At 50.4% G+C, this 25,930-nt stretch overlaps 1 protein-coding gene across 1 annotated transcript in view; it reads left to right on the top strand.

The window, feature by feature from the left end:
- Positions 1–25,930, top strand: part of GRIK4 (glutamate ionotropic receptor kainate type subunit 4) — a 387,595-nt gene that overhangs the window by 358,837 nt on the left and 2,828 nt on the right. The window contains 6 exon segments of the mRNA XM_074356846.1: positions 1,266–1,375; positions 4,537–4,710; positions 8,196–8,361; positions 9,524–9,749; positions 13,771–13,899; positions 24,323–24,441. Of these exon segments, the coding sequence (XP_074212947.1) occupies positions 1,266–1,375; positions 4,537–4,710; positions 8,196–8,361; positions 9,524–9,749; positions 13,771–13,899; positions 24,323–24,441 (924 nt within the window).

A 25,930-nucleotide genomic window follows, 5' to 3' on the forward strand; every position in this document is an offset into this window, starting at 1 on the left:
TGATGGATGTGCTCTTGAACTTGAAAGTTTACCTGTTCATAGACCCCTGAGCTTAATACTGATTTTCTGCCCTGTTCGTGGACTTCCTAGATCCCTGAAATCATAAAATCACATAATTTTCGATTTAGAATGGTCCTTAGGGAGCATCTGGTCCAGTGGTTTCATAGTAAATGGAAGAAGCAAGCCTGGTGCAAGAACAAGGCGGCAGTGGGGACCCGGGGAGAGGGCCCCGTCTTGAGTGGGAAGCCACCACTCACCTCTGGCCGGTTGAGAATTAGACCCAGTGTTGCCAGATCACCCATTTTTTAAAAGCCACAAATCTGGATTTTTATGTGGAATCTCCCAATCATTGAATGTTGGCAACTGATCAAGATGGGTAGGCACTGCAGGTAAACAAGTTGTCTGTGGGCTGTAGGTCGCCAGGGTATCACCTTTGATCTAGTCCAGCTCCAGCCAAGGCTGGAGAGGGGTGGGCACCTGCCCAAGACCACACAGTTAGAGACCGGGAGGAAGCAATGTCCTACAGAAAACCCCTGGAGCTTGGCCCCCAGCTTTCTGTCCCTGCCTCCACCCCTTGGGTCCCATGAGTTTGTCCCCCTGTGCTGGGGGCACACACGTCTTCCCATAGCATCATGGTCCTGGGCTTTGTGTCAGAAAGTGTGCATTTGAGTCCCAGCTCTTCCACTGATTAGCCGTATAACCTTGGACACATCTCTCGACTGCCCTGGGCTTTGATTTCTTCCCTGATAAAAAGAAAATAAGAATCAGGCCTCACAGCACTGATTTGAGGTTTACAGGAGAAGGTCTCACTGTGTCTGAGATCACCCTGCAAACAAAATCCCAAGGATGCCTGCTGTATCAGCATCCTCCTGAGAAAGACGTGGGTGTCAGGGAGGGGTGCTAGTGTCCCATCCAGCAGCGCGGACATCGGCGGCTCAGAGGTGCTTCAGAGCCCAGCCGCGCAGCCCCTGGAGGACATGGAACAGCACGTAAGAGGCACTGGGGGCTGCTCTACCTGCTCAGCACAGAGCTTCCCTCATCCTAGGAAGTGACGAGGCCCGGGCTGTTCCTTTGTCTCATTTGCTGAGGTCAGGGCTCGGTAGGTGTTTCAGAGCATCCCCTGCTGTCATTTAAACCAAGCACCCATAACCCTAGGCAGCAAAATCTGGGGCAGGACCCAGCTCACCACCGCTCTGCCCTGCGCTGCCCAAGGGCCGTTCTGACTGAGTGTGTACAGTGAATCTTGTTTTTATCTCCATTTCCAGGGACGCAGACCTGGCTATTTCTCCTTCCTGGACCCATTTTCTCCGGGCGTCTGGCTCTTCATGCTTCTAGCCTATCTGGCGGTCAGCTGCGTCCTCTTCCTAGTGGCTCGGTACACGCCTCTCCCCTTCCCTGTCCTCACACCGCCACCTCGTGTCCACCTCTGGGAACTGCACGGGAGGGGGTGGGGAGCAGGAGAGGGGCGGGGTGAGGAGACTTTGGTGCCAAAGCAGAGGGATGGGAGAGGGACTCAGGACCTGGTCCCACCCATCCATCCATCCACGTGCACATCCCCTCACGCGAGCTTGTCCGAATTTGCTTCTGCACCCCTGCCTGTTACCCATCCAGCCCCCCAGCCTCCAGCCCCCTGCTGTGTAGGAGCCTTGGGAGAGAGAGAAGGGGAGGAAGGTGGTAGGAAGATCACTCCGATTAAGTACTGTGCATTTGGCTGCCTGGCATCCGTCCCTGCCCGGATCTGCCACAAAATGCTGAATGACAAGAAACAGAGCCTGCCAATCCGGAGAGGGGGACCGGAGGCCACAGTGGCACGGGCAAGGGAGAAGGCCTCCTCTGCAGAGGGCCTGGCCCTTCCCCAGCCCAGCTCTGCCTGTGAAAACACAGCTGCTTCATTGAACGGGAACTGTGAAGGGGGGGCTAATGGCAGGAAGGCAGGATGGAGAGAGGCCTTGGCAAGTAGTCTGAGTTGAGACAAGTGGTCCAGATCAGGGGTAGGGGAGAACAGGCATGCTCCAACCCGGCCCCATCCCTGGAGACCAGAGACTGTCCCTGGGCCTAGAGAAGAATCTGAGGCCCCTCCCTCGGCTGAGTCCTCCCAGGAAAGTGCACAGAGAGGGTTGTTGCTCTCTGAGGCTAGGTTGGACCAGCCTGGCCTGCAGGAGAGCCTGCTGACTCTCCAGAAGCAGAGCAAGCTCTCGTGGCTCAGGGTCTCGCTCAGACCCCTGCTTCTAGCTCCGTGCCCGGCTCACCATCCCGGAGGAGCAAAAGCCACTCCGGGCGAGCTTTGAGAGGGCTGACAGTGGCTCTGGCCCGGCCTCTTCTCTTCGGTTTCCTTCCCCTTGGGGCCATGTGGCAGGGCTGGGTAATTCAGTAGCGAATATTCCGCGTCTGCAGGGTGTGGTCTTCCCCGAGAGCGTGTCTACCTGGTGCTCAAGGGGGTCCTGTGCTGGCTCCAGTTAGAAGATGGAGCCCCAAGGAACCATGGGGCGTCTAACCCCTGCCCAGGAGGCATTGAAGCACCCAGTCCGTGCCTCTGTCAGTGGAGATCAAAGCCAAGTTCCGGAAGTTGACTGCAGCCCATGAGATCCACCAAACAGAGAAAGGCCCTGCTCACACCCTGGTCATCTTCGAGGGCCGCTGCATGTGCTGCTCGGGCGCCACCTACCCCCTGGGCCTGTAGGCACTGCCCCATCAAGTATCTGTTGTCGTGACGACTGGAGAGGTGTGCGGGAGCTGGCACGCTGTCTGACACATTCCTCTCCACTTCCCCGCACTGTCTGTGGCTGCTTGGGGGGAGCCGTCCCCCCTGAGTCCCGGCTCCACTGCCCCACAGCTCACTCCTGCCCCCTGCGACTGAGCCCCTGTGTGGAGCAAGTCGCAGCTCTCAGGTGACCTAGGGGGCCTGGAAATGCTCTTAGGGCTTGGTTTCCAGACACACACATGCATGCATACTGCCCCCCAGGATCTAGAATTAACAAAAAGAATAACCAACAAATTGTGTGAAAGGTCTGATTGTATGTCCTATATATGTATAGTATCCTAAATATCTGAGCCTAGGGTAATCTGGCTTAAGGTGGTGGCTTTCAGACAGGGTCTATGGACCGTGGAAGCTCCTGGAAAGTACAGAGACTTGGAGGGGCAGGGCAGCCAGAGCCCTGGGGCCCCAACCCGTCTCCATCCAGACCAGCTCCACTTTTCTCTCATCTATTGTACTTCTGGGTAGGATTTTAGAGGGGGGAAAAAATGTTTGAAAACCACTGATCTAAGGCTGCTGTTCCCAAGCCAGCTGATATCAGAGACAGACAAGGTGATTTTAAAAACTTGAATTTCCAAGTCTGATCATCTTAGAATCTCTAGGGATGGGGCCTGGGAACCCGCATTTTTGAGGCTTACTTCCAGTGGCCCATAGGCTTGGGAACCACCACCGAGGGGAGGCACCACAGGGACAAGCCAGCCTCCCAAGGCCACGGAGGGAGGCAGCACATCTCGGGACGCCAGGCCAGCGCAGGCGCATTGGCCGTGTGTTCAGGAGCCAGCAGCAGCGAGGGGAATGTGGGCGAGCCCTGCAGCTCCGCACGTGCAGACCAGGCTGAGCGAAGGCCGGGGATGATGATGACACCCTGTGAACACGCAGCACCGGCCCTGCTCAGCACATGCATCTCACATCGGAGCTGGAAGGCTTTGTGCGGGAGACAGACAGGAGCTGGACAGAGGAGGGAGAGCACGTGTCTGATGGGCAGGAAGAAAGAGCAGTCTAGACATCAGAGGAGCTGCTCAGAGAGGGGCCAGTGTGAGGCTGGGAGGGACAGCGGGAGTGGGTACCTACCATGCTCACCTGGGGAGCCCTGAAAAATACTGATGACTGGGCCTTACCTGGACAAATTAAATCAGAACTTCTGCGACTGGAATCCAGGTGTTGGCATTATTTTAAAAGGTCCCAGGTGAGTCTGAAAAATAGACAGGATTGGGAACCACAGCCTGAGGGACCATCTAGGCCAGTGGTTCTCAAAGTGTGGTCCCTGGACCAGTGGCATCAACATCACCTAGGGACGTGCAGATTCTTCGGCCTCGGCCAGACTTACCTAATCAGACGCTCTGGGGGTGGGGCCCAGCAATCTGTGTTTTCATGAGCCTTCCTGGTGATTCTGACGTACGTTCGGGTTTGAGAACTACTGCTCTGGGCTGAGGGTTTTCAAACCATGGCTCTGTGGGGCCCTAGGGTCTCTCTGTGGTCACTCTGGGGGACTGGAGAAGGCAGAACAAGCAGTTCCCAGCCAGCTACCCCTTGACTTGATTTATTTTGAAAAATTTAAAATGTTTCTTTGATTAAAGAAAAACAGTGTCAGAACCTCATAGTCCAACATTCTCATTTTTCGATGGGAAAATTGAAGTCCCACATTAGGGGAGGGGGTATTGGCTTGCCCAAGGCCATAGGCCGGCTACCGAGGTCCAGAGGTGAGGCCAAAGAGGAGAGCGCCCCCACGCCCCCTGGTGCCCACCCTCCACAGCACTTGTGTGTGCTCCTTTCTCCCGCAGGTTGACCCCCTACGAGTGGTACAGCCCCCACCCGTGCGCCCAGGGCCGGTGCAACCTCCTGGTGAACCAGTACTCCCTCGGCAACAGCCTCTGGTTTCCGGTCGGGGGCTTCATGCAGCAGGGCTCCACCATCGCCCCTCGGGCCTTATCCACCCGCTGCGTCAGTGGTGTCTGGTAAGACCCCCCGGTCCTCAGATGAGCCCTGATCCAGCTTCGGGTGGGCAGGAACCTCGGCTCCACCCTCTGCCTGCTCAGAAGGTTTGGGGACAGTGGGTGGGCCCCCTTTAAGCCATCTTATCTCCCTCCCCATTCTCTGCCGCAGAGGACTGGATGTAGAGGGAACCAAGGCAGGAAAGGAGACTGAGTGAGAATATGCCTCGAAAGCCCACACCAAAGCTGTTGTAGCTTCCTGACCTGAAAATGACCAGCAGTTAAGGGGTGGGGCCTGCAAAGGCATATGCAGATTTATGCAAATATGAACTTGTAGCAGCCTGGCCCTGAGGGAGGAATCCAAGCCCCTGCCACATCGCCCCCTCTCCAACCACTTTCTGGAGCTTTGTCCCTCTGCACCTGGCTCTGGGGGCCTGCTGGACCTGTCCATCTCACCGGAGGGGGGACAGAGGGTGGGAATGCAAGCTCTTTGTCACTCACATTTGGACAGAACCTTGGAGAGAGAGTTAACAGCATGCTCCATGTAGGCAGTCAGCCCGCCTCTGCCCGAAACGCCCTTCTCCTCTTGGCTCAGACAGGTCAAAAAACATGATGGAGTGATTCGATGTGTGGGAAAGCTCTTCGAAACCTGGAAGAGCTACTTAGCTGTGTGGAGGAATCATGCTGTTAGATCGTTATTGGGGGGGAGGGCATGAAATATCAGTGTAGCCTTGAGAGGTGAGTTCCCCATCCTCCCTTAAAAACCTACTGTCGGGTTTGGTGTCACAGCTTATAGGACTTCCAACCTTGGTTCTCTCCCCTCCTTCTCAGCCTGTGCAAGCCAGAGGGCAAAGGAAAGGGCATGGGTGCTGGGGACAGAGGGTGACCTGGACAGTTCTGGAGGAGCCACCGCACTGAGTGATCGGGAGGTGGGAACACAGCTGGGACGGTGACCTCTTCCCAGCTGGGGTTTTTGTTTTCCCTGGTAAGTGACAAATCCAGTAGGATTTTAACCATTTGAGCAAAGTGCTCACCCACTATCAGATAGTTCCCTGGGGTCACTGAGCAGATTACCAGGGGGAGCTGGGTCACACGTTCCCCAGCAGAAGAGATGGTCTCGGCAGGTACCATCACAGAGCTCCCTCAAGATCCAGGAAGTCTGAGCAGAAACCTGGAGAAAAGCAGAAGTCGGCTGTAGGTCTTGATCCGTCTCTACCTGGGCTTTTCGTTCCCATGCGCTGCATGTAGGCCCCATTGCCTGCGTCTGTCACCTGTCAGCTCCCGCCCCCTGGGATTCTCTCCTCCAGAGACCGGCTGCCCTGGTGCTGAAGAGGACCACCTGCCCTGCAGGCTGCCAGCCCTCAGCCCACCGGCTCAGCAGTGCTTTCGAAAGCTGGCTGGGGTACTCTGCCCCAGAGCGTGTGTGGGAGGGGAGCTCAGGCCTCCCCAGCCCCGACCTGGCAGTGTTAGTGTGCCCCTCTGCCTCCTGAAGTTCTTGGTTATTAAATCAGGGCCACTGTTTTTGGTTGGCTCCCTGGGGAGTGGAAGGTCAGAAAACAGGGCATTGGTGGCCTACCTTGGCATCCTCATCCAGAGCAAGTGACAGAAAATGCCATGTTGCTAACGAGAATGCCAGCTTTACAAGTGACAGTGCCCCTTTTGCACAGCAGCAAGTCCCCACTGACCCCTCCGGAGAAAGTGTGGGCGTGATTTGCTTTCTTAGCAGAGGCGATGGGCTTGCCCTGAGCCACCTACGTTCTCTGAACCATCCCTTGTGACCAGTGGCATGAACAGCCACACAGCTGCCCAGGGTAGAACAGACGCCAGCATGGCCGTGGGGCTCAGGGAACCTCCCCAGCCAACTCTGAGTTCATGTCCACATCCAGGGCTCATTAACCTCCAGTGATGGAGCAGAGCAGCTTCTGGATTCTCGCCTCCACCTGGGGACCCTCACCCCCACCACCCCAGCCTCCTCTGGGGGATGGTCATGAGAAACAACTTGCAGGAGAGTGTAAGAGCCCAGGCAGGAGCCAGGAAAGCAGGCTTTGAGGATGGAGGGTCACCCGGCCCTTACAAGTCACCCATAGGGAAGGTGGCCAAATGATTTGCACCCCATACTCAGTGCAGGGACCTGTCTCTACACATCTCTGTATCTCACATTCGTTTCATCCTTTACAGATTATTAGTCACTAGTGACATATTATCTCATTTGATCTCACAACTCTCCAAAGACAGGCCGAGCAGGCATTATGATCTCTGTTTATTAGACAAGTGGACGAGCTCAGAGGTGGCGTGTGGCTTCTCCCCAAAGTCTCATAGGCAGAACTGGACAAAGCTGGAACGAAAACCAGATCCCTTACTGGTGGTCTGGCACACGGATCTGGTGGTCTGGCATGTGGGTACACCTATCAAGTTGGCAGATACTCCTGTCCCTTCACTTCAGCCTGCAGGAGTTATTGGACATGGTGGCAAAGGAGGCAGTGGGACTTCCTGCTCGTGAAAACCCACCTGAAGCTGCTGGCAGCTGCATCCCGTGGCAAACACGATGCCTGCGTTGGCAGTGTCTTCGTAATGAGTGAGGGCTCATTAATTCAGACTCCACTGATTCAGAATTTGGCGATCATCCAACCTCAGTTGTGCTTACATATATCTTTGAACCCCTATAAACAAATGGATTAGGAAGCAGCTCCGTGCTGCTGCCCAGATGGTAGAAGTCTTGTTTAACCTACTTAAGTGAACAAACTGGTTTTAATGACTTTAGCATGCATGCTGTCCGCTTTGCAAAGCTATTCTAATTGTAAATGAGTTCAATCTACCCCATAAAACAACCTTCCATCTTGAAATAGTGTGACCATTGCAAAAGCGCGTTCTAATACCAACTTCTCAGCCATTCAAAGGTGCTTTTCACCGGCTCATCTTGAAGAGTTGCTGCCCTGACGATTCGCAGAACTGGTTTTAGAATACGAATACATCACTGTGTTACTTGGCCACGTTGCTTTGCTTCTCTGGGTCTCGGTTTCCTCATCTATAAAATCGGGATAAGAAGTTCACCTCCCTGAGTTGCAGGGCGGACACGGGGTAGTGGGTGTGGCCTCGTGGCAGGTGCTCAGTATATGGCGATGCTCTTCGGAAGGTTGGCTGCATCACGAGGAGGCCGGGGGAGCCATCCCAGCTGTACTCTGAACGGAGTCCCCAGAGCTGGCACCCTTAGCTCATTCACTAGCTCACTGTCTCCCAAGCTGTCTCATGTTCATGGGCATGCTTCTTTTGAGTAGTAACCCAATAATCAAGGAAACAAGAAAAAGAAAACCACTGTCTTCTTCCAGGCAACACTGTTCACCTCTGCTGCCATCATATGCCCTGACTCTTTTCTCTTTCCCCACTAAGCCGAGAGCTCCTTCAGTAGACTGCCACCTGGTCTCTCCCATGTCGCAGCAGGACTGGGGATGGGGGCTAAGACTCCTGGGAGGGCCCGGGCAGTGATGGCTTCCTGGTCTTTACCTACACAGGTGGGCATTCACGCTGATCATCATCTCATCCTACACGGCCAACCTGGCAGCTTTCCTGACCGTGCAACGCATGGATGTGCCCATTGAGTCAGTGGATGACCTAGCTGACCAGACCGCCATCGAGTATGGCACGATTCACGGAGGCTCCAGCATGACCTTCTTCCAAGTAAACCCATACGGCCGCTTGCCAGCATCGGGCATTGGGCAGATTACAGTGGAGATGTTTGTCCGCTGGAGATAAAAGCATCTTGCCTAATCCCATTAGCCGTTTTGAACACCCAGCTTGGAGGTTCTCATGGGGCTCATTTTCCCCCTACTCCACAAAATACCCTGGAACGAGGTCCCCGAAGCACTTTGGTTTAATATCAGCCTTGTCCCAAAGTGCTGTACATGAATGATTAGTGGTACTTGAGATGATTTTAGTGGTAGAACTATTTTTTAATTGCAATAGTTTCATATTTATTTTAATGAGTACTAGAAAAGAAATATGCAGCGAATCTAACCTGTTCTTTTCTTTATATCACTGCGTAGCATGAGGCTAACATTTGCATTTAAATTTTTTAAGACGGCTAAGTTTTATAAGTACTACTTAGCCAAAGCAAGGTTGGAATAATATACCAATGACTGAAGCATAAGGAACTCTAGATTAAGCTGAACGGGTTTCATCGATCCCAGATTAGAGAGGTCTCAGATCGGGACCCTGTTGGCTTCTCTGAGATTCCCTTGCGAGGCTCAGGAGCACCCCTGCCACAGTGGTGACTGGTCACCAAGGCTGACAGCCGGGTCAGATACTGGAATCGTTTCCATTTGCTTCTTCTAGGGAAGCCAATTCCCCCGGAGTAGAGGGTGTCTAACCAACCAAAGACCCTGGAAGTTCATTTTCATGTGGAACAAGTCCAAGGCCTTCAGTTTTGTGTTTCCCATACCAGTCTCAGTTCTGTTTGCTGTTGCAAACGCAGGGCTCAGATAGACCCCTAGAATCCTCTCCGTCTTGTTATTATCTGTAAAGTAGAAGCCAGTGCTGGATATGTGATTGGTAGATGGGCTCTGGGCTACGGAAGACCTCTGGAGAGTGGATGAGGCAAAACAATTATTGAACCAGTAGGCCATTCACAGCACCTTCGGACCCTGTTCCTTCTCTGTCTTTCTACAAAAGTATCAAAGCACAGCTCTCTCCTGCCGTTAAAGCGGTGGCAGCTGAGAGATGGCAGGGAGAAGGTTCTTGGCTATCAAGAGGGGGACTGAGGAGCAGAAGGGCCAGACTTTTCAGTCTAAACCCCTGCTTCCTCCCTCTTTTCCCAACCCGCTGGCTTGTGCTCTTTCCCCAGAACTCCCGCTACCAGACCTACCAGCGCATGTGGAATTACATGTACTCCAAGCAGCCGAGCGTGTTTGTGAAGAGCACGGAGGAGGGGATCGCCAGGGTGTTGAATTCCAACTACGCCTTCCTCCTGGAGTCCACCATGAATGAGTACTACCGGCAGCGGAACTGCAACCTCACCCAGATTGGGGGCCTGCTGGACACCAAGGGCTATGGGATCGGCATGCCCGTCGGTATGCGGGAGAGCGGCGGCCCCGCGGGTAGCTCCGCCCAGGCAGACTCCGGCTTCACGGCCCGGCCCCTGTTCCTAGAGCCCGCCTAACGGGGGGGGGCTTGAGGCGGGCATCCTTTTTTTTTCCCTTTTAATTAATAGACTTTATTTTTTTTAAAGCAGTTTCAGGTTTATAGCAGAATTGAGCAGAAAATAGAGTTCCCCCATAGCCCTCCCCACCCATATGTATATACTCCCCTACCCTCAACATCCCGCATCAGTGTGGCATATTTGGTACAATCAATGAACCAACATGGACACATTAATATAAATAGTTTAATTTAGGGTTCACTCTTGATGTTGTACGTTCTATGGGCTTTGACAAATGCATAAGGACATGTAGCCATCACTATAGTATCATACAGAATAGTTTCATCGCCCTAAAAATCCCCTGTGCTCCATCTATTCATCCCCTCCTCCCTCCCTCTCCCCAAACCCCTGGCATTCTTGAGTTGTTTGTTTTGTTTTGTTTTGTTTTGTTTTTAAAAAGCAAACCCATGCACTTCCAGTCATCAGTGATCAGTTCTCAATTCTTGCTTCCTGAAGGGTGAATTGACTAGTTATTAACTGATTAATTACTGAAGGGCACATGGATGCCCTTGGTGGGTTCTTTTGGCGTTTTGTTCTCCCCATCTCCCGCTTCCTGCCCTTTGGCCATTTCTCCGTTGGTTGACATCTCTTCTAGCGGTGGAAAGGGATGGAAGACATAGTAGGACTCAAGGGAGTTAATTTTGCTATTAGTGTCCCTGGGGAATGTTTTACTACAAAAGGGGGCTGATGTGATTCGAGGAGGTGGCTTTCCAATCATCTGTGGGTCTGACGGATCTCTTGACTCCCAGTCAGCATAGGTGGCTGAGGAAGGGCGGGAAAGCTCTGATATTCTGCTTGATGACCATGCCGTCGGTTCGTTATTGGAGGGTAGAGAAGTCTGGCTTCCAGAAAGGTACTCCAGCTGTGCTTTCTAAAGGAATATTCCTACTTTAGGCCTTCCCCTGCTGATGGTCCCTCCACCAGCAGGTGCAGGGGAACACTTTTACTGCTCATGATGATTGTGGAGGAGATTTGAAAATGTTCCCCAGGTGATCTGGACTTGCACCCTTCCCCCACCCACCATGGAGAGCCACGTTGCGTAGGGCCATCCTTGTCCAGGGATGACCTCAAGTGTGTCCTGCTCAAGACAGCAGAGGAACAAGCAGGCATCGAAGCCATCAGATCATGTGGGGAAATTGATACGGAAATTGATGTGGCCTGTGCATCTTTGTTGTTACCCTATACACCCTTTTCTTGATCGTTGCCTAACTCAGAACTCTCTAAATTATAGACCTCTCTTATACCTGTGTTGTGTGAAGGGCATGGACTGGAGTCAAGCAGATCTGGGAATGCGCCCCTGTTACTGGCTGTGGGACCTTGGATGGGTTATTTAACCTCTCTGAGTCTCAGTTATTTCATTTATAAAATCAGGTTACTAATAGCTACCTCACAGCGTTACGATGAAGGTTAAACCCAGTAATCTGGTCAGGTGCTTACCAAGTGTCTCACACTTGGCCTGTTTTGGGGAACATCACTGCCCTCCCCATCTTTTCCACTGTTCCCTATGATATTTGATAAAAGCAGATGACTTCTTAAAGGCTGATCAGAAACGAAGCCAGTGAACAGAGGCAATCACATGGTTCATCCTTGAACTCTGTAAATTCTGACGCTCGCAGCTCTGTAAACCAGAGGCCTCACTCTGGGCACCTGCGTACTCTCCACTGAGCATCATATTTTATTGATTCCATTAATATTACAGATAATGGGCCCCTCTGAGAAACTTACTGGCTGACATTTTGTTTCAAGATGGTGGCGTGAACCACAAAATGAACTTAAGGTGCACCTTGGTAATGCTCTGGCAATTTAACAAATTTAACTGAAATGTCAAGTGCTTCCAAAGTTTTCAAGGAACAAATCTATAGAGAGTTGACATAAAGCAGCCTGGCTCTAGACATTTTCATCGATCACCAAGGAAAAGGGGAGGGAAATGCATTTGGTCCGTAACAGGTGTTTCCACATGTGTTTTCTTGCTTAGTCTTAGGTAGATGTGGTCCTTCCCCTCCTAGAGGATAGAACTGAGACTCAGAGCTGATAAGTTACTTGTCCAAGGTCACAGAATGAGTAGAGAGAGAAGCTGGGCTTGAGCCTAGGGTGCTTGTCTCCAAGTCCAGCATTTCGCTCCCCAGACCATGTTGCCACATGGGTCCACCAGCTCGACAGGACAGGACAGACAGGGAAGGTGAGCTGTGGGCTAGCCCAGGTTCTTTGATCAGGCAGAGAAGAGCATCGCACAGTCCACTGATGAGACAGAATTTAGGTCCAGGGAAGTCAAGCATGTGTGTCATACTTGAGTGGTAAGTAAGGGCGTGGCTAGAGAATAAGCAATGTGGTTGGACCCAAGAAAATTGAGAGAAACAGAACAAAGAATGAGGTGAAAAATTGGGGAGTTTAGGCACTAAGTAGGCAAACATGGAGTAGGCAGAATAATCCTTTCCTGGGGCCCGTGATGTGCTGTTGAAGTTGGGTTGGAGATGCCTTGAAAACTGCTTGAAATGCTTGTTGGGCTGGACAGCTGTCTCTACACCTGGAAGGCTCATTAATCTCACCCCCTAACAGCATCTGTTAGGTCAGGAAGCCATCACGGCAGATGTGTGTTAAGTGCCTACTGTACATGAGGTGCTGCAGGCTTGGGGTTTGTATGTCCGAGCGTCGTCGTAGCTCCAGCAGGGAAGGCTCTATCCGTGGAGTCACCATGGGCTGTTAAGAGTCCTGAGCGATCTCGGAATGGAGCTAATTCCTTAGCTGTCAAAGTGCAGTCTGTGGCCCAGCGGCAAGGCACCACCTTGGAGCTTGTGAGAAATGCAGAGTCTCAGCCCCCACCCAGACCCACTGAGTCAGAGTCTGCAGGTGGACGAGATTCACAGGGGATTCCTGTACACGTGAACGTTTGAGAGCATGGGTCTATTTCTTCCGGCTTCTGCCTGTATCCTTCACGAGAGCCCTTTTCCCTGGGGCCTCTGTCCACATCAGGCCTTCACAGAGCTTGGGCAAGAAAACTGGGCAGCTGAGTGGATTCCCAGCCTCCTGGCAGCTTTTTCTTCATGATCGCAGGCCTCAGCCTGTGCTGGGGCATCGAGCTTTCCACGGTTTCATTTAAGCCTGTTTTTGTGATTAAACCTAAATTCCAGAACCAAAGCTCCTTGACCATATTCCGTTCTGAAAATTAAAAAAAAAAAAAAAAAAAAAGAATTTCTCTCAACAGAGGCTTTCTGTTAAGGAGGGAGGGAGGCGTGGTATAAACGGGGTGATGGACAGGGCAGCTGTGAGGGCTGGGGATGCCCCAGACCCGTTCTCTGCACAGAAGCAGGAGAGGAAGCTTCCACCCACTCTTGAGGGCTCTTCTCTCAGATGGTGACAGCTCCAAGTAAACCACTGTCGGGTGTAACGTAGTGAGAGTTACAAGTGCCTGAGAAACTAATTTAAATGAAGTAGGGAATAAACAACTGGCTGAGAGGTTTGTGTCCCAGAATGTTTCCCTCCTTGGCCTCCTGGAGGCAGGCGGATCGGGAGCATGGCAGCCAGCTTCCCGCACTAACTCACATAGAAAGCGGTGGCTTTCTATGATGGGGAGGTCGGTGGCACAGCTGCCTGGAAGGCTGTCACTTGATGCAGGCAGGCAGGGGTCTTGGCCATGGACTGGGCATCCCAGCCAGTGTGGAGAGAAGGAAACAAGAAACTCCTGAGTGTGCCCCGTGTGGACCCAGAACTCGCTCCTTTCCACGAAGAGTCCTCGGTGTGAGTGAAGTGGAGAGAGCACGCCTGCAGGGACCCCTCTGTCACTCCCCTCCTATGTCACAGGGGCAGGGTGGCGGGGAGGTTTACTAGGAAGGGAGCTGTGTGATGCAGACAAGGGCGCTCACCTCCTGTGTCCCGGACTCTCCTGTGACCCACAGGCTCGGTCTTCCGGGACGAATTTGACCTGGCCATTCTCCAGCTGCAGGAGAACAACCGCCTGGAAATTCTGAAGCGCAAGTGGTGGGAAGGGGGCAGGTGCCCCAAGGAGGAGGACCACAGAGCCAAAGGTAAGGGCCTCCCCTCCTGCCTGGGGACCCGATCTGCTCGTCTCCGGTGCCCGAGTTCCAGGTAATGACTGCTTGGACATGTGGAGAGCAAGCCTCGGAAGGGCCAGGCCGGGACTGGCTGGGATCAGTCCTGCCCCGGAGTCTTGGCTCCTGCCGGCTCACAGGTGCTAGAGACCCGACCTCCACCGTGTTTCCAGAGTCCACCTCCGCCCCAACACCACCTCTTCCACCGGGCTCTGCGTGGCCTATCGCATGGCTTATCGTAGCCTGGTCTCCTTTCCTTATTCGCGCCCCTCGGCAGTCTGTTCTCCACCAGTAGCCAGAGGGATTCTTTTTACGACCCACATAAGATTGCAGCCTTTCCCTGGACCAACCTTCCAGTGGCTTCCCATCTCAAGCAGATCAAAATTCAAGCTTTCTGTGGCCTCCAGGCCCTGCCTGTTGCTCCCTTGGCCTCTCCCTTTTCCTTCTGTTCCCCGAGCCTCCCAGCCTGCTGCCTCCTCAAGGCCTGCATGCTGCCCCTGAGGATGCCCCGTTAGAGAGGTCTTCCCCTGCAACCCCGCTCACCTCGGCTCTGCTCTATTTTTCTTTTTGGAGCTTATCGCTCCCTGACATGATGCTTTCTATTAATTTGTTCGCTTTCTGCCTCTTCTACCAGAACGTAAGTTTTACGAGAGCAGCGTTTGTCCACCCAGGGCTGTCCACCGGGCCTGGCAAGGGAATATTTTATTGAATGAGTGAATGAATGAATGGGTCTTAAATCCAGCTGGATGAAAAGCAGTCGCTGACGGACACGTGTAGTTAGGAGTGCCAAGGGTCCCTGAACACCCAGCATTTTCTGTAGGGGGAACATATAGCCTGGCATGTCCAGATAGTCTTGGGTTACACCTGTCATAGATCAGTTAATGCCTGTTCGTTATTTTTAGCGTGCCCTTTCATCCTCAAAATGTCCTGGTTTGGACAATAAATCATATGGTCAGCCTAGTAACCTGCCGCAGCCTTGCTAAAATATGCAACGAATTTACCTACACACGCTCTACCCCTGGAGGTAGCTGAGGAGTAAAATGAATGATCTGTGTGCCTGGCTCCCCGCTCAGCATGAATGATTACCCAGGATGAGACAGTGAAGTGGTGTCTTTGTGCTTCTAATTGTCTCCGTGGGGATCTTGATCCCGCAAGGGGAGGGCTGGGGATGCGAACCTGCCGGGGCAAGCCCTTTGTAAGTTAGAGGAAACATTGCCCCTTCTCTGGTGGGAACCCAGGGAGGCCACACGCTTCCTGGCTGTCCACTCCCCAAAGGTCAAACGTGGAGGAGACTAACTCTGTTGGGAAGGAAAAAGAAATGGGGGAGGTACAGAGAAAAGTATCCGGAGACTTTTGTGGGTTTGAGAGATTCAACTAGATGTTGAAGATGCCCAGGAATAGGAAAGGAAGTGGGGAGGGGGGCATCCAGGCAAGAGGCACCTGGTGGAACATAGAGGTCACACTCAGAAATTGGTTTGGGTAAGTAGGAGGAGGCTGGAGTGAAGAGGGCATTGAAAACCAGGTGAAGGCATTTGGACTGCAAACCAGTGTGTCTCAAACTGTCCTGTGGAAGGAATTAATGACAGAGGAGACTGAGTTTGCCCTCTTGGGGATCTGGGGACTCAGCCTAAAGCAGCCCAACATACCTGGAATTTCCTTAAAGTCTTCTGTGTTGTCCTAAAAACACATGTGAATTTTACACTTTACTACATAATACAGGCATGTTTATTTAATGTTCTTACACCTCAGCAGAGACAATGTTCTTAGAAGCCATGGTTTTTGATTTGCTAGAAAAGGATTTTGGAATACAGAGGCCAGGACCTGAAGGAAGCCTGGCTTAAAGCTGACACTGGAAGCTTAAAGAGCCAGGCCGCCCGGTCTGCAAGGCAGAGAAGAAGGGGCCCTGGTGGGAGCAGGGAGCTTCTGAGCAGGAAAGGATACGTGAGAATGTGGAGTGTCCCTGCAAAGGAGCCTTGTGCCCCGCTGGGAGATGGAGAAAGGCAGATACAACTCCTAGATTCATGGGGAATTCCAGGAGGTTAAGAGATTTTTGCTTGCTCCTGAAGTTTGGCATGCCCCAGAAATATGTGTCATGCTGCGGTAGGGTGGGGGCATGAGAGATGGCACATGGGGACCCAGGATAGAGAGGGCCCTGCATTTTCCTGGGTCCCAGACAAGGATATTGGAAATCTAAGTGGAATCTAGCATTAAGACCAGACACCTAAACCTCCCACCCTCCTGACACTTAATCTCCTTCCCACCCTCAGACCTGAAATGCATCCAGGAGGGAAGGGGGAACAGGGAAAACATGGCATTAACTGAGAGTGAACCTGAAATTTAAACAGAAGGAAGTCTCTATGTTTTTGGCAATCAGGTGGAAATAGGAGTTTGAGGTAGAAATTAGGTACATTTATACAAAAATTTAGCTGTAATTTTTGCAGAGTGGTTGGTATGGGAAATTCTTCCCCATCCCACAGAGGTTTAGGAAGACGGACTGGACAGCAGAGTTTCAGGATGGATGAAGAGGGGAGACGGGGAAGATGGAAAGGAGTGAGCATGAGGCTTCTCTCCTCTCAGCACTTGGAGACCCAATGTTCCCTGGCAAGGAGAAGAGAACTGAGCAGATGAAGAAGGGAAATAAACAGCGGAAGTCATCCTGCCCAGGTCCCACGTGCTTCAGAAGATGCTAGGGTTCTATCAACTAGCTGATGTTCACTTGCCTCTATGCAGTCGTCCTTTGCAATGAGAGGGTGAGCTGTATTACTAAGCGGTGATGTCCAAGAGGGAGCTATCTGAGAGATGCTGTGCAAATCACCCTAAGAGCCAGGGCTTGGGCTCCCATCCCAGCCACAGCATCTAGTGCCAGTTTAATGCAGTGGCCCCAATTCTGCCGTGGCTGAAACCCAAACAAACATTACTCAGACAGGCTAAAAGGCTTTCTGGCTGAGCAAAAGTCCCTGTGAACTCCCCCAAGCCAGACCAGAAGCACTAGCCTGGAAGGAACGGAACTGCTGCTCGGTCTCTGACAAATTAGCCATCAGACTTACAGAATGCAACTCACTGTGCAAGAGACCCCCATCCCGTGGCAGGAGGACAGGCTCAGCAAGACCCAGAAGATCTCTTCCTCCGAGTCTTTCACGGTGGTCAGGAATGGAAGCACAGGACTGTGTTTTCCTTGGGTCTCAAATTGAACAAAGAGCAGTCTTTTTCATATGCTTTCCAAAGCAACTGCTGAGGGATCTTTTTTTTCCGTGATTGGAATCAGTTGGCTTCCAGATGTGCCTAAAGGAAGGAGGGGAAGACGGAACACGCAGGGAGGGATGGAGGTGAAGGGAACTATGTGTGTGTGTGGAGGGGTCATTTTCTCAGAGACCTCCGAGAGTGACATCAATTAGAAGGTAGCAGACGATGTGCGGTGCCTCACTTAATCCTCTTCTACTTTGTTATCCTATTAAAATGTGAGAATTTCAGAGAAGAGGATCTGACTCTACCCCACTTCTAATCCAATATTACAGCTCCTGCATCACTGCCAAATTCCAGAGAAGAATCCTAACATTGGGATGATGCCACCGATCCCGAGTCTTTTTGCCAGGTCTCACTTGGCACTGGTGAGAACCACAACATTACCCCTTCACTTCCTCTCCCCCTATTTCTTTCCCTGCCTCTAGCTTGGTGACCGTCTCCCCTCATACGCAGCTGAAAAATGAAATGGCAGATCATGTGGAAGACTGGAGAATTACAAAAAGGAGCAGGCTTCATTCCAAGCTGCTTCATTTTCTTCTGCCTTGCCTTTTCAAAAACATTTATTTTATTTATTTTCTCACCATCTCCTATAAAAAGAAATATCGCTAGCCACTCGCAGATGCCAGCATCCCAGTTCAAGGGGATTGGATTACCGAAGGCTTTGCAAAACAATCGCCAGACAAAAAGGTAGTCGGTGAATTCCAAAGAAATTAAATACTTTTATCTTGAAAAACAGGCTCACAATCAGGCTTCAAAGGAACATAAATACACCACCAGGCTGTGAAAATCAGGGTCCCCTTTCAAGGATGGAAAAGAGGCCGGTGGCATTGACTCACAAAGTCCTTAGAGAGCAGGAAGTTTGCTGTCTGGCATAGCAGGAATGAAAGTGTGAGACATCTTAGCGAGAGTGGGGGCCAGTGATGAGGGGGTGGGGCAATTCTGGGGACGTGTTCCTCCCTCTTTCTTCTCTGGGGACCCAGCACTATTATCCTGGTTCTCTGGTTTCTCTGGAGAGAGCCAGGACTGGAAACCCGAATATGGGAGTTTAGACAGTGTCTCGAAGGGATGTTTGCAGAGGAAGCTTCTTCCTAAGCAAATTAGATTGATTGTGGAGAGACAGAGAAACTCGGGGGTGGGAGCCAGAAAGCCTGATCAGGAACGGAGGCAAACTGCGACCCAGTGTGTCTGCATCAAAGGAGGTCAGCAATTATAAAGACGGCAGCCCCACTTTGTCTGGAAAGTGAGCCAAAATTAAGTCAATAAATCATTGATTCAAATATTTGATGTAATGTTCCCAAGGAGAGAAAGGGATTTTGTAAGTGGAATTAATGGCTTATCCATAGGACCCTCTTTTCCAGGGACTCTGGGGTGTGGGGTCCTAGGAATGAATTCAGTCATCCGGGAGCCAGGCTGAGTTCTGTAATTGCACCCCCGCCACATGAGGGGCCATGAGGGACCCAAGTTCTGGGGAGAGGCGGGGTAGGGTAGGGATGAGGGCTCAGGCTCTGGCTTCTGTTTGGATCTGGTGCTTGCCAGCCATGGGGCCCTGGGCAAGTTTACCTGATTCTAGGACCTTGGTTCCTTGTCAGGAAGATGGAGGTAAAATGTGACAACTGTTAAGTTGGAATGAAAAGGTTTAGGCTGGTAAGCTCGGTCATAGTAAACATTCACAAAGGGCAGCTCTATTTCTATAAACATTAGCCAGGCAGTCAGGTTTATCTAGATTTCACATCCTAGCTCCAAAGGCCTAGGCAAATTTCTGAAGTTATCTGAATTTTGTGTTTCTTTAACAGTAAAACGCTCTTCCAGTGGGCCTTCTTTATGGTATTTTTGATGATAATTGAATGAGATAGTGAATGTTTCTTTAAAAATGAGATGTTTGAACTCATATTTTGATAAATTGTGAAGTGCCTCTCCCATAACTTGTGTTTTGATAAATTGCAGAATTTATCAGATGCTTCTCCCATCCTTCATATGTTCTGGGTCCCTGTCCCTACTCTGTCACTCTCTCCAGAATCTGCTAGGTCTAGTCAACAGATGCCGCAGTGAATACAAGAAGAAATGGCAAACTTAGTGTTCCACAGGCCTCAGCAGCACAAACATGACGAGTCGCTTTATAGTTTCTGGGAAGGTCCCACACGGGCACGTGAAGTTGCCATTTACAACAGATAAGTCCACGGAGATGGGACCGTTTAATGTATTTGCGTGGATGTAGGTGAATGTGACTCTGAAATTGTAAGTGCTTGAAAGTCATGTTGGTCAAAAAGTGCACGTTCTTGTCAGATGTTTTCGATGTGGAATATCGCACAGAACTTCAGCGCCTGGCACAGCGCTCAGTCCCTGGAAGCTCCTTAAGAAAGGTGTGTTGACTGACGTCAAAGACTAGATACACTGTCCCTTGGTGGGATTGTGGCACCAGTCTCTCCTCTCTCTGCACCTGCTTCTGTGGCTCCTGTGGCTCCTGTGGCCTCTGCCTCTTTGCTTTCCAGGCTCCTGTTCAAAAGGAGCTTTCCTGCATCAGAGTTGCAAATTTCCACAGTGCTACCTGGAGACACGCACCAGTTTTAAGGCCTGAGGCATACTTGCACTTGAATCCAAGAAGTGATTATTTGCGGATGAGAAGGCAGGGCAGGTGGGTGGATGGGTGGAGAGTCAGATCTATTCAGAGATACCCCCTTCCAGGTTGCCATTCCCGTCTGTAGTTCTAGACACAAAGAAAGTTCTTCGTTTGCACTTGTCAGCTATCATTGTTTGTGGACAATCTGTGAGGGACCAACCAAAGTTAGTCCTTAATCAACCAGAAGCTTGTGGGAGAGTTCGATTCCATTTCAGTTAATCCAGTCATTGCCGGGGCAGAGCTAAGTCTCGGAGACTCAAGTGTCAGGAGAAGATCTCAGTTGGAACGCCGTCTGTCTTGATGGCTTCTGTGTGGTCCTGTCTGAAGAAGGGAAGGGAGGGGGTGATGAGGCGACCCCCCGGCCGGTGTGGAGGCATCTGTGGGTACCGCGAGGGCCTTGGAGTCAGACTGGAGGGAGTCCACCTCCGAGTGATGACTGTGAGCCGGGGAAGGCATCTGACTTCTGGGAGAGTGACTAATGACAGTGTTAAACGGAACCGCTGCTCCCTCCTAACTCCCGCTTCCTGCTCCCCGCTCCATCTGTTTCTCAACTCCGACTCTGCCAGCAATCTCTTCTCGCCTCCACTTTCCAATAAATTCCTCAAGGCATGAGCGGTATACAAGCCTGGCTCCTAGGGGGAGGGGGCCACTCAGCCAGGAGTCAGCTGGCTGGAGCCAGCACCCTTGGTTAACATGCTGGCCCTGAAACGCGAGGATCTGGGAAAGAAAGGCTGTGGGGTGTTTCGGTGACTCGTGGTTTCTACCAGCATCCTGTACAAACCTGAGCTTCTCCAAGAAGCTTTCTCCAATCTGATCAAGATCATCCCGACACAGATCACCTGTCCCTTTAGAGCTGTCCCCTCTATCCCCGCACCTGCCCCGGACCACGTACAGTCAGTCCCTGTCGCTGATTGTCCACGTCATATTCTGCCCCATTCTGGCCAGCCACTCAGTGCGGTCTGGGCCACCTGCCTCAGTCACCAGGCTGGGAGCACTCGACAAGGGCTGTCACTCTTTACTATTATTTTAAACAACATTTAATTAGGAATGAGTACATATCACACTATGGAGCCAAAGCTTTTGGTAATTCAGGATTACACTCTGCATTTTGATAATGCAGGCTTCTCCATCTGAGATGTCTTTCTCTTTCTGTCTGCTCATTTTTTTTTTCACCCTTTATGGGGCTCTTATGATGAGCCAAGCCCATGATTGTGGGATTACAGAGTTGACCAAACATGGATCTTTCCCTCAAGGAAATCATAGTCTAATGGGAAATCCAGAGATAGCACATTAAACTAGTGTATTATTTCATGCAATATTAGAGTGATGCACGATGTATCAGAAAGCTTCTGATCAGCAAGGTCACTCAGACAACTCTGGAGGGTAGAGTGGAGGAGGACATAGCTATGAGCAGGAAAATCAGCCCTGGAGGCTGCTGCCGAAGTCCAAGCAAGAGATAGTGGGGGCTTGAACCAGGGGAGTGGTAGGAGAGATAGAGAGAAGGGTAAGAGATTGAAAAGAATTTAGGAGGTAAAATCAGCAGGACAGTGCATGGAGGAGAGGCAAGAGACCAAATGCAGGGAGAAGGGAAATGTGCCTGAGAGCAGGCAAGGGTAACCAAGAAGACTGGAGGAGAGCAGGCAGCAACGGCTTTATAAAAACCCAAGAATGAGGAAGGAGGGTATAGCTCAGTGGTAGGGTGCATGCCTAGCATGCACAAGATCCTGGGTTCAATCCCCAGTACTTCCATTTAAATAAATAAAAACCTAATTACCTTCCTCCCCCAAAACAAACAACAAACAAAAATGCCAAGAAGGGGGTGTGGTTGACAATGTCAAGTATTACAAGAGTTTTGATCAGGACTGGAAATTTTCCAGTAGGTTAGAAACAAAATGTTCATTGGTGCCCTCGGTAAGCTTGGTTTTCATGGTGCAAAACAAAATTGCAAGGGATGAGGAGTGACTATTCGGGGGAATAAAAGTGAATTCAGAACAGAATCATTTTCTCCTTCAGATACCCTAGACAGAGTACCTAGTGCCTAAAAGCTTTTCAAGCGTCCAGAATTATGTTTGAGGTCTGAAAAAAAATTATTAGCTCCAAAATGCAAAAAGAAAACTGCAAAATTAAAATAAGACATGTGTAATTAAATATCTCCAAAATGTAACATTGTTTCGACTTCATTAATTTTTTAATGTAATATTCATAAAAACTTCATTACATTTAGAAACAGTTTTTTTTTGGTTAGATTTTTCTCCTTTTGCAAACATGCTCTTGTATGCACAACGATTGCTGAGAAATCACCACCAATTATAAATTAACTGTTTCTTGCCACTCCTTCCCACCAGAAGCAAAAAATTTTAAATGCATTTAACATAAGATGTGGGTGCCTTTTCTTCTACTTGCTTCCCTCGGAGATGGGGGCCTCTAAATGTAAGCATTTTAAGGGCTGTCTTAAAATAGTTCTGATATAGACAACTGTTTCAAAAAGCTTGGCCAGGGAAGGAAGGAAAGAGAAGGGTGTTCACTAGGCAGAGCTGGAGGTGGAAGAAGGATTTTTATTTTTCTTTAAGAAGGAAAGGACGTGAGTGTGTGTGTGTGTGCTGAGGGAAGGAGCCAGTGGGGAGGGTTGGGGGGTGACTGAGGGTGACAGGGAAAGCACTAGAGCCCAGATGGCAGAATTGGGCCCCACGAGGACACCTCCTCTGCAGGAACACAGGGAGAGGTCAAGTCCCTTCAAGGGCATCTTAGTCTTTTTTCTACATCAGGCAGAGCTGTCCCAAGGCTATAGGAAACTCTTATACCTCAAGAGTCACTTGGGGTCCTGTTTGCCTGAACAGGTCGGCATTCTTGGTATCACAGTTGTCGCTTCCTCTTCACTGGGAACCCCTCCCATCCCCAGGGGCAGGCTGGAGAAACTAGTCTGTCCATGATGCTCAGAGGTACATCCCAGTGCCTGTTCTCACTACCCCTACAGCTGTGGCTGGAGCAGCTGCCTGCTCACCTCAGCTAGGTCCTTGAAGAGTCCCCTTAGGTATCCTTTTTGTCCCCCTGATTTTCCTCTGGTCAAAAACCTTCTGTCCAAATGGTCCTGGTTGGAGGGACAGGTGTTCAAATGAAGCCCAAGCACCTTCCTCTTGGGAGGTGGAAATCTACTCCAAACCCTACACGCCTTCCCTAAGAATTGAGTTTTTAAGTTACTTCTTGGTTTTGATTATTCAAAACAGAGGATCTTGGATTCACACAAGTACTCAACAGCCGGCTGTGTGGACCTGCAGACCAGAGTACAGAGTCCATTGGACGCATTCATTCTGGGAGCCCTTGGAGCCACTCTAGCAGATCATTAGTGTAGGCAGCCGCTGCATCGCGCTGTGCTATTGCAAAAATAAAACAAAACAAAAAGCAACAGATCTCCATTTGAGACTTTGTGAGAGAAAACCCAAGACATCTTGAAATGGCTTGCTAGGGCGATTTTTCCGGCTTTCCGAAGTGCAGAAAGTAGTGTCAGGTTTCTGCTCCTGAACCAGTGGCTTGTCTCTGAGTGTTGTGTCAAGCTGGCTTTCCCCGACACTGACGTAGCTCTGTGCCCCGTGAAAACACTGCTGGTTGAACAAACACTCAAACGTGCAGGCATTCCAGAACAACACAGGACGCAAGCTACCCTCTTGGCATTTTCCTGAATGCAAGGATGCTTTTTGGTTTATGATCATGGCCCCTGTTGAATCAGGGTTTCATGTGTTTATGACACTCCTAAAGTTTAGATTTCTCTAGTACTGAAAAAAAAAAAAAGCTTCCAGTTACATAGCTAACTCAGAGTTTGACACTGGAAATAAAACAATCACATGATTCTACAAATATCATTTGTGTATCGATTAGCTGCCAGGTATCATGCTAGGCAGTGAGGTTATAACCAAAAACTATGCTGACTTCAAGGAACTTAGCCTTGAATAATACTTCCCAAAATACCAATTTGCAAACAGATTTGAGGCCTGGCTAGAAAAGAATCACCTGTGAAATGCATTTAAAAATAAAGATTCTTGGGCCCCATCTTCAGAGATAAGGATTCAGTAAGTCTAGGGTAAAGATGAAGAATCTGTATTTTTAATGAGCTTCCCAGGTGATGTTTTCTATCCATAGCTTGGTTAAGACAGTTGCTTTATGTCAAGCAGACAAAATATTAGGAAGATCGACTAAATTTTTAATGAAACTGTAGAATTTACTGGCATTTTGGCATCACATCTCTACACACGAGATCAAATTTTGCCTTAGCCTTTTGCTTAAAGGGACCACCCCTCCCACCCCAGACAGCCTTCGAAAGCTTCTCACCAGTCCCCTCCGCTTGCATCTAATGTCCCCTCCCCTCTTCTACTCCAGCTATGCTACATTTTTTTTTCCAAAAGAACAATTGCATCTCTTCCAGGAATGCGTGTGTAAAACATCTTCGGGTTCTGGTTGTTTAAATGCCGTGGAACATTTTTGGTAGAATGATGGTGTCTTCCAGCTCTTTTACACTATTTTTGGTTTGTTCTCACTTTCTTACAGGACTGGGAATGGAGAATATTGGTGGAATCTTTGTGGTTCTTATTTGTGGCTTAATCGTGGCCATTTTTATGGCTATGTTGGAGTTTTTATGGACTCTCCGACACTCAGAAGCTACTGAGGTAAATCTTCTAAGGGGTATGACTGATAGTGTTGGCAGGCGGGGCCACGTTCACAGGCGCACGCACGTACAAAGGTCATTTCAGACGAACCTGTGAAACCCCATAGGAGGGTGGGGAGCCCACAGGACAGCGCAATGGAAGGAATCCCCATTCCGAGGGTGCGAGATCTGGGTTCGTGCTTCATCACTTACTAATCATGTAGCCAAAGAGAGGGCGGGTAACCTCTCTGGGCTTCAGACTCTTCTTTGAAACAGCCCAGCAAATAAATAATGCGAAAAATGTTTTATGAACAACAAAGTCTTACACAACTACAATTTAAGATGTAGTATAACGAAAAGTAGGCAAAAGTGCCAGGTTATTAATGGAAAACGATGGCTTTGGCTCTTCAATCTTAAGTATGTTTTTGCCTTGCAGGTAAAGCGTCTAGAGATATCCCAGTTCATGAGGGCTCAGAATGACTTCTTTCTTCTCGGGGATTTTGAATACGTTTAATCCCCAAACCCGGGGCTTAGAAACTGGGTTAATATAAACTTCAATCCAGATGGAAGAGCCTAAGAAGGAGGAATAAGACTTTATCCCATTCTCCCTCCACTCTGCCTCAGAGAAGGGGCACAGATGCTACGTACTCCTTGCATTATTTGGTTTTTAAAGTATATTGGCCTCTATGCCAATCTCCCAACTCTGGATGGACCTGAAACCTCCTTCCCTCATTGACACTGGAGAACAGGTCCTAACGGTACCTAACAGTACAGCGCCCCCTACAGGCCGATGCAGTCCAGCCTCACGCGGGGCCTCAATACAACACCGCCTGCCAATCTCTTCCTTTTCTGTGCCTGGCTTCTTCCCCACTTCCCAGAACTTGCAAGCCATCGCCCACTCCTCACACCTCTTGGCTCCTTCATGCTTAGAGGTTAAGCTTGCCTCCCACCTCACCAAAAATCAGAGGTGACCAGCTCCCAATTAAACACCCCCAACAATGTACCCACAGCTACCCTCCCCCTGTGGCTGCCACAGATGCTCTGATCATCCTTCTATCTCTGCCTTGTTCCCATCTTTCCTCAGCAACTCTAGGCTAATCCTCTTTCTCCCCTTTATTTTTTTTCTGCCTGCTCTCTCCCCCAAATCCAAAAATATGCTCATGTTTATCCTATATTTTAAAATAATAGCCGTATGACTATTCCCCGTGCCCTATCCCTCCCCTCTGGAAATCCCAGGGACTCTGACTGCCTCCGCTTCCATTTCCTCACCTCCCATTTGGGCCTCCCTCCAGGGCAGTCTGGCTTCTCCCCACCCCTGCCCTGAAAGGTCATTGCCAAGAGGTCTGACCCCTCCCAATGGGCAAAACTAAAGAGAACCCACTGGGCCTTATTGGACCTCAGTGCGGCCCTCGTTGGGATGGACAGTTCCTTCCAGAAGCCCTCTCCTCCCTTGCCCTGCCTGGCTCTGAGCTCTCTCAGTTCCCCTCCTATTTCTCTTCCAGCGTTACTGG

This window comes from Camelus bactrianus, chromosome 33, assembly GCF_048773025.1.
Source record: "Camelus bactrianus isolate YW-2024 breed Bactrian camel chromosome 33, ASM4877302v1, whole genome shotgun sequence".
Classification (NCBI taxonomy): Eukaryota; Metazoa; Chordata; class Mammalia; order Artiodactyla; family Camelidae; genus Camelus; species Camelus bactrianus.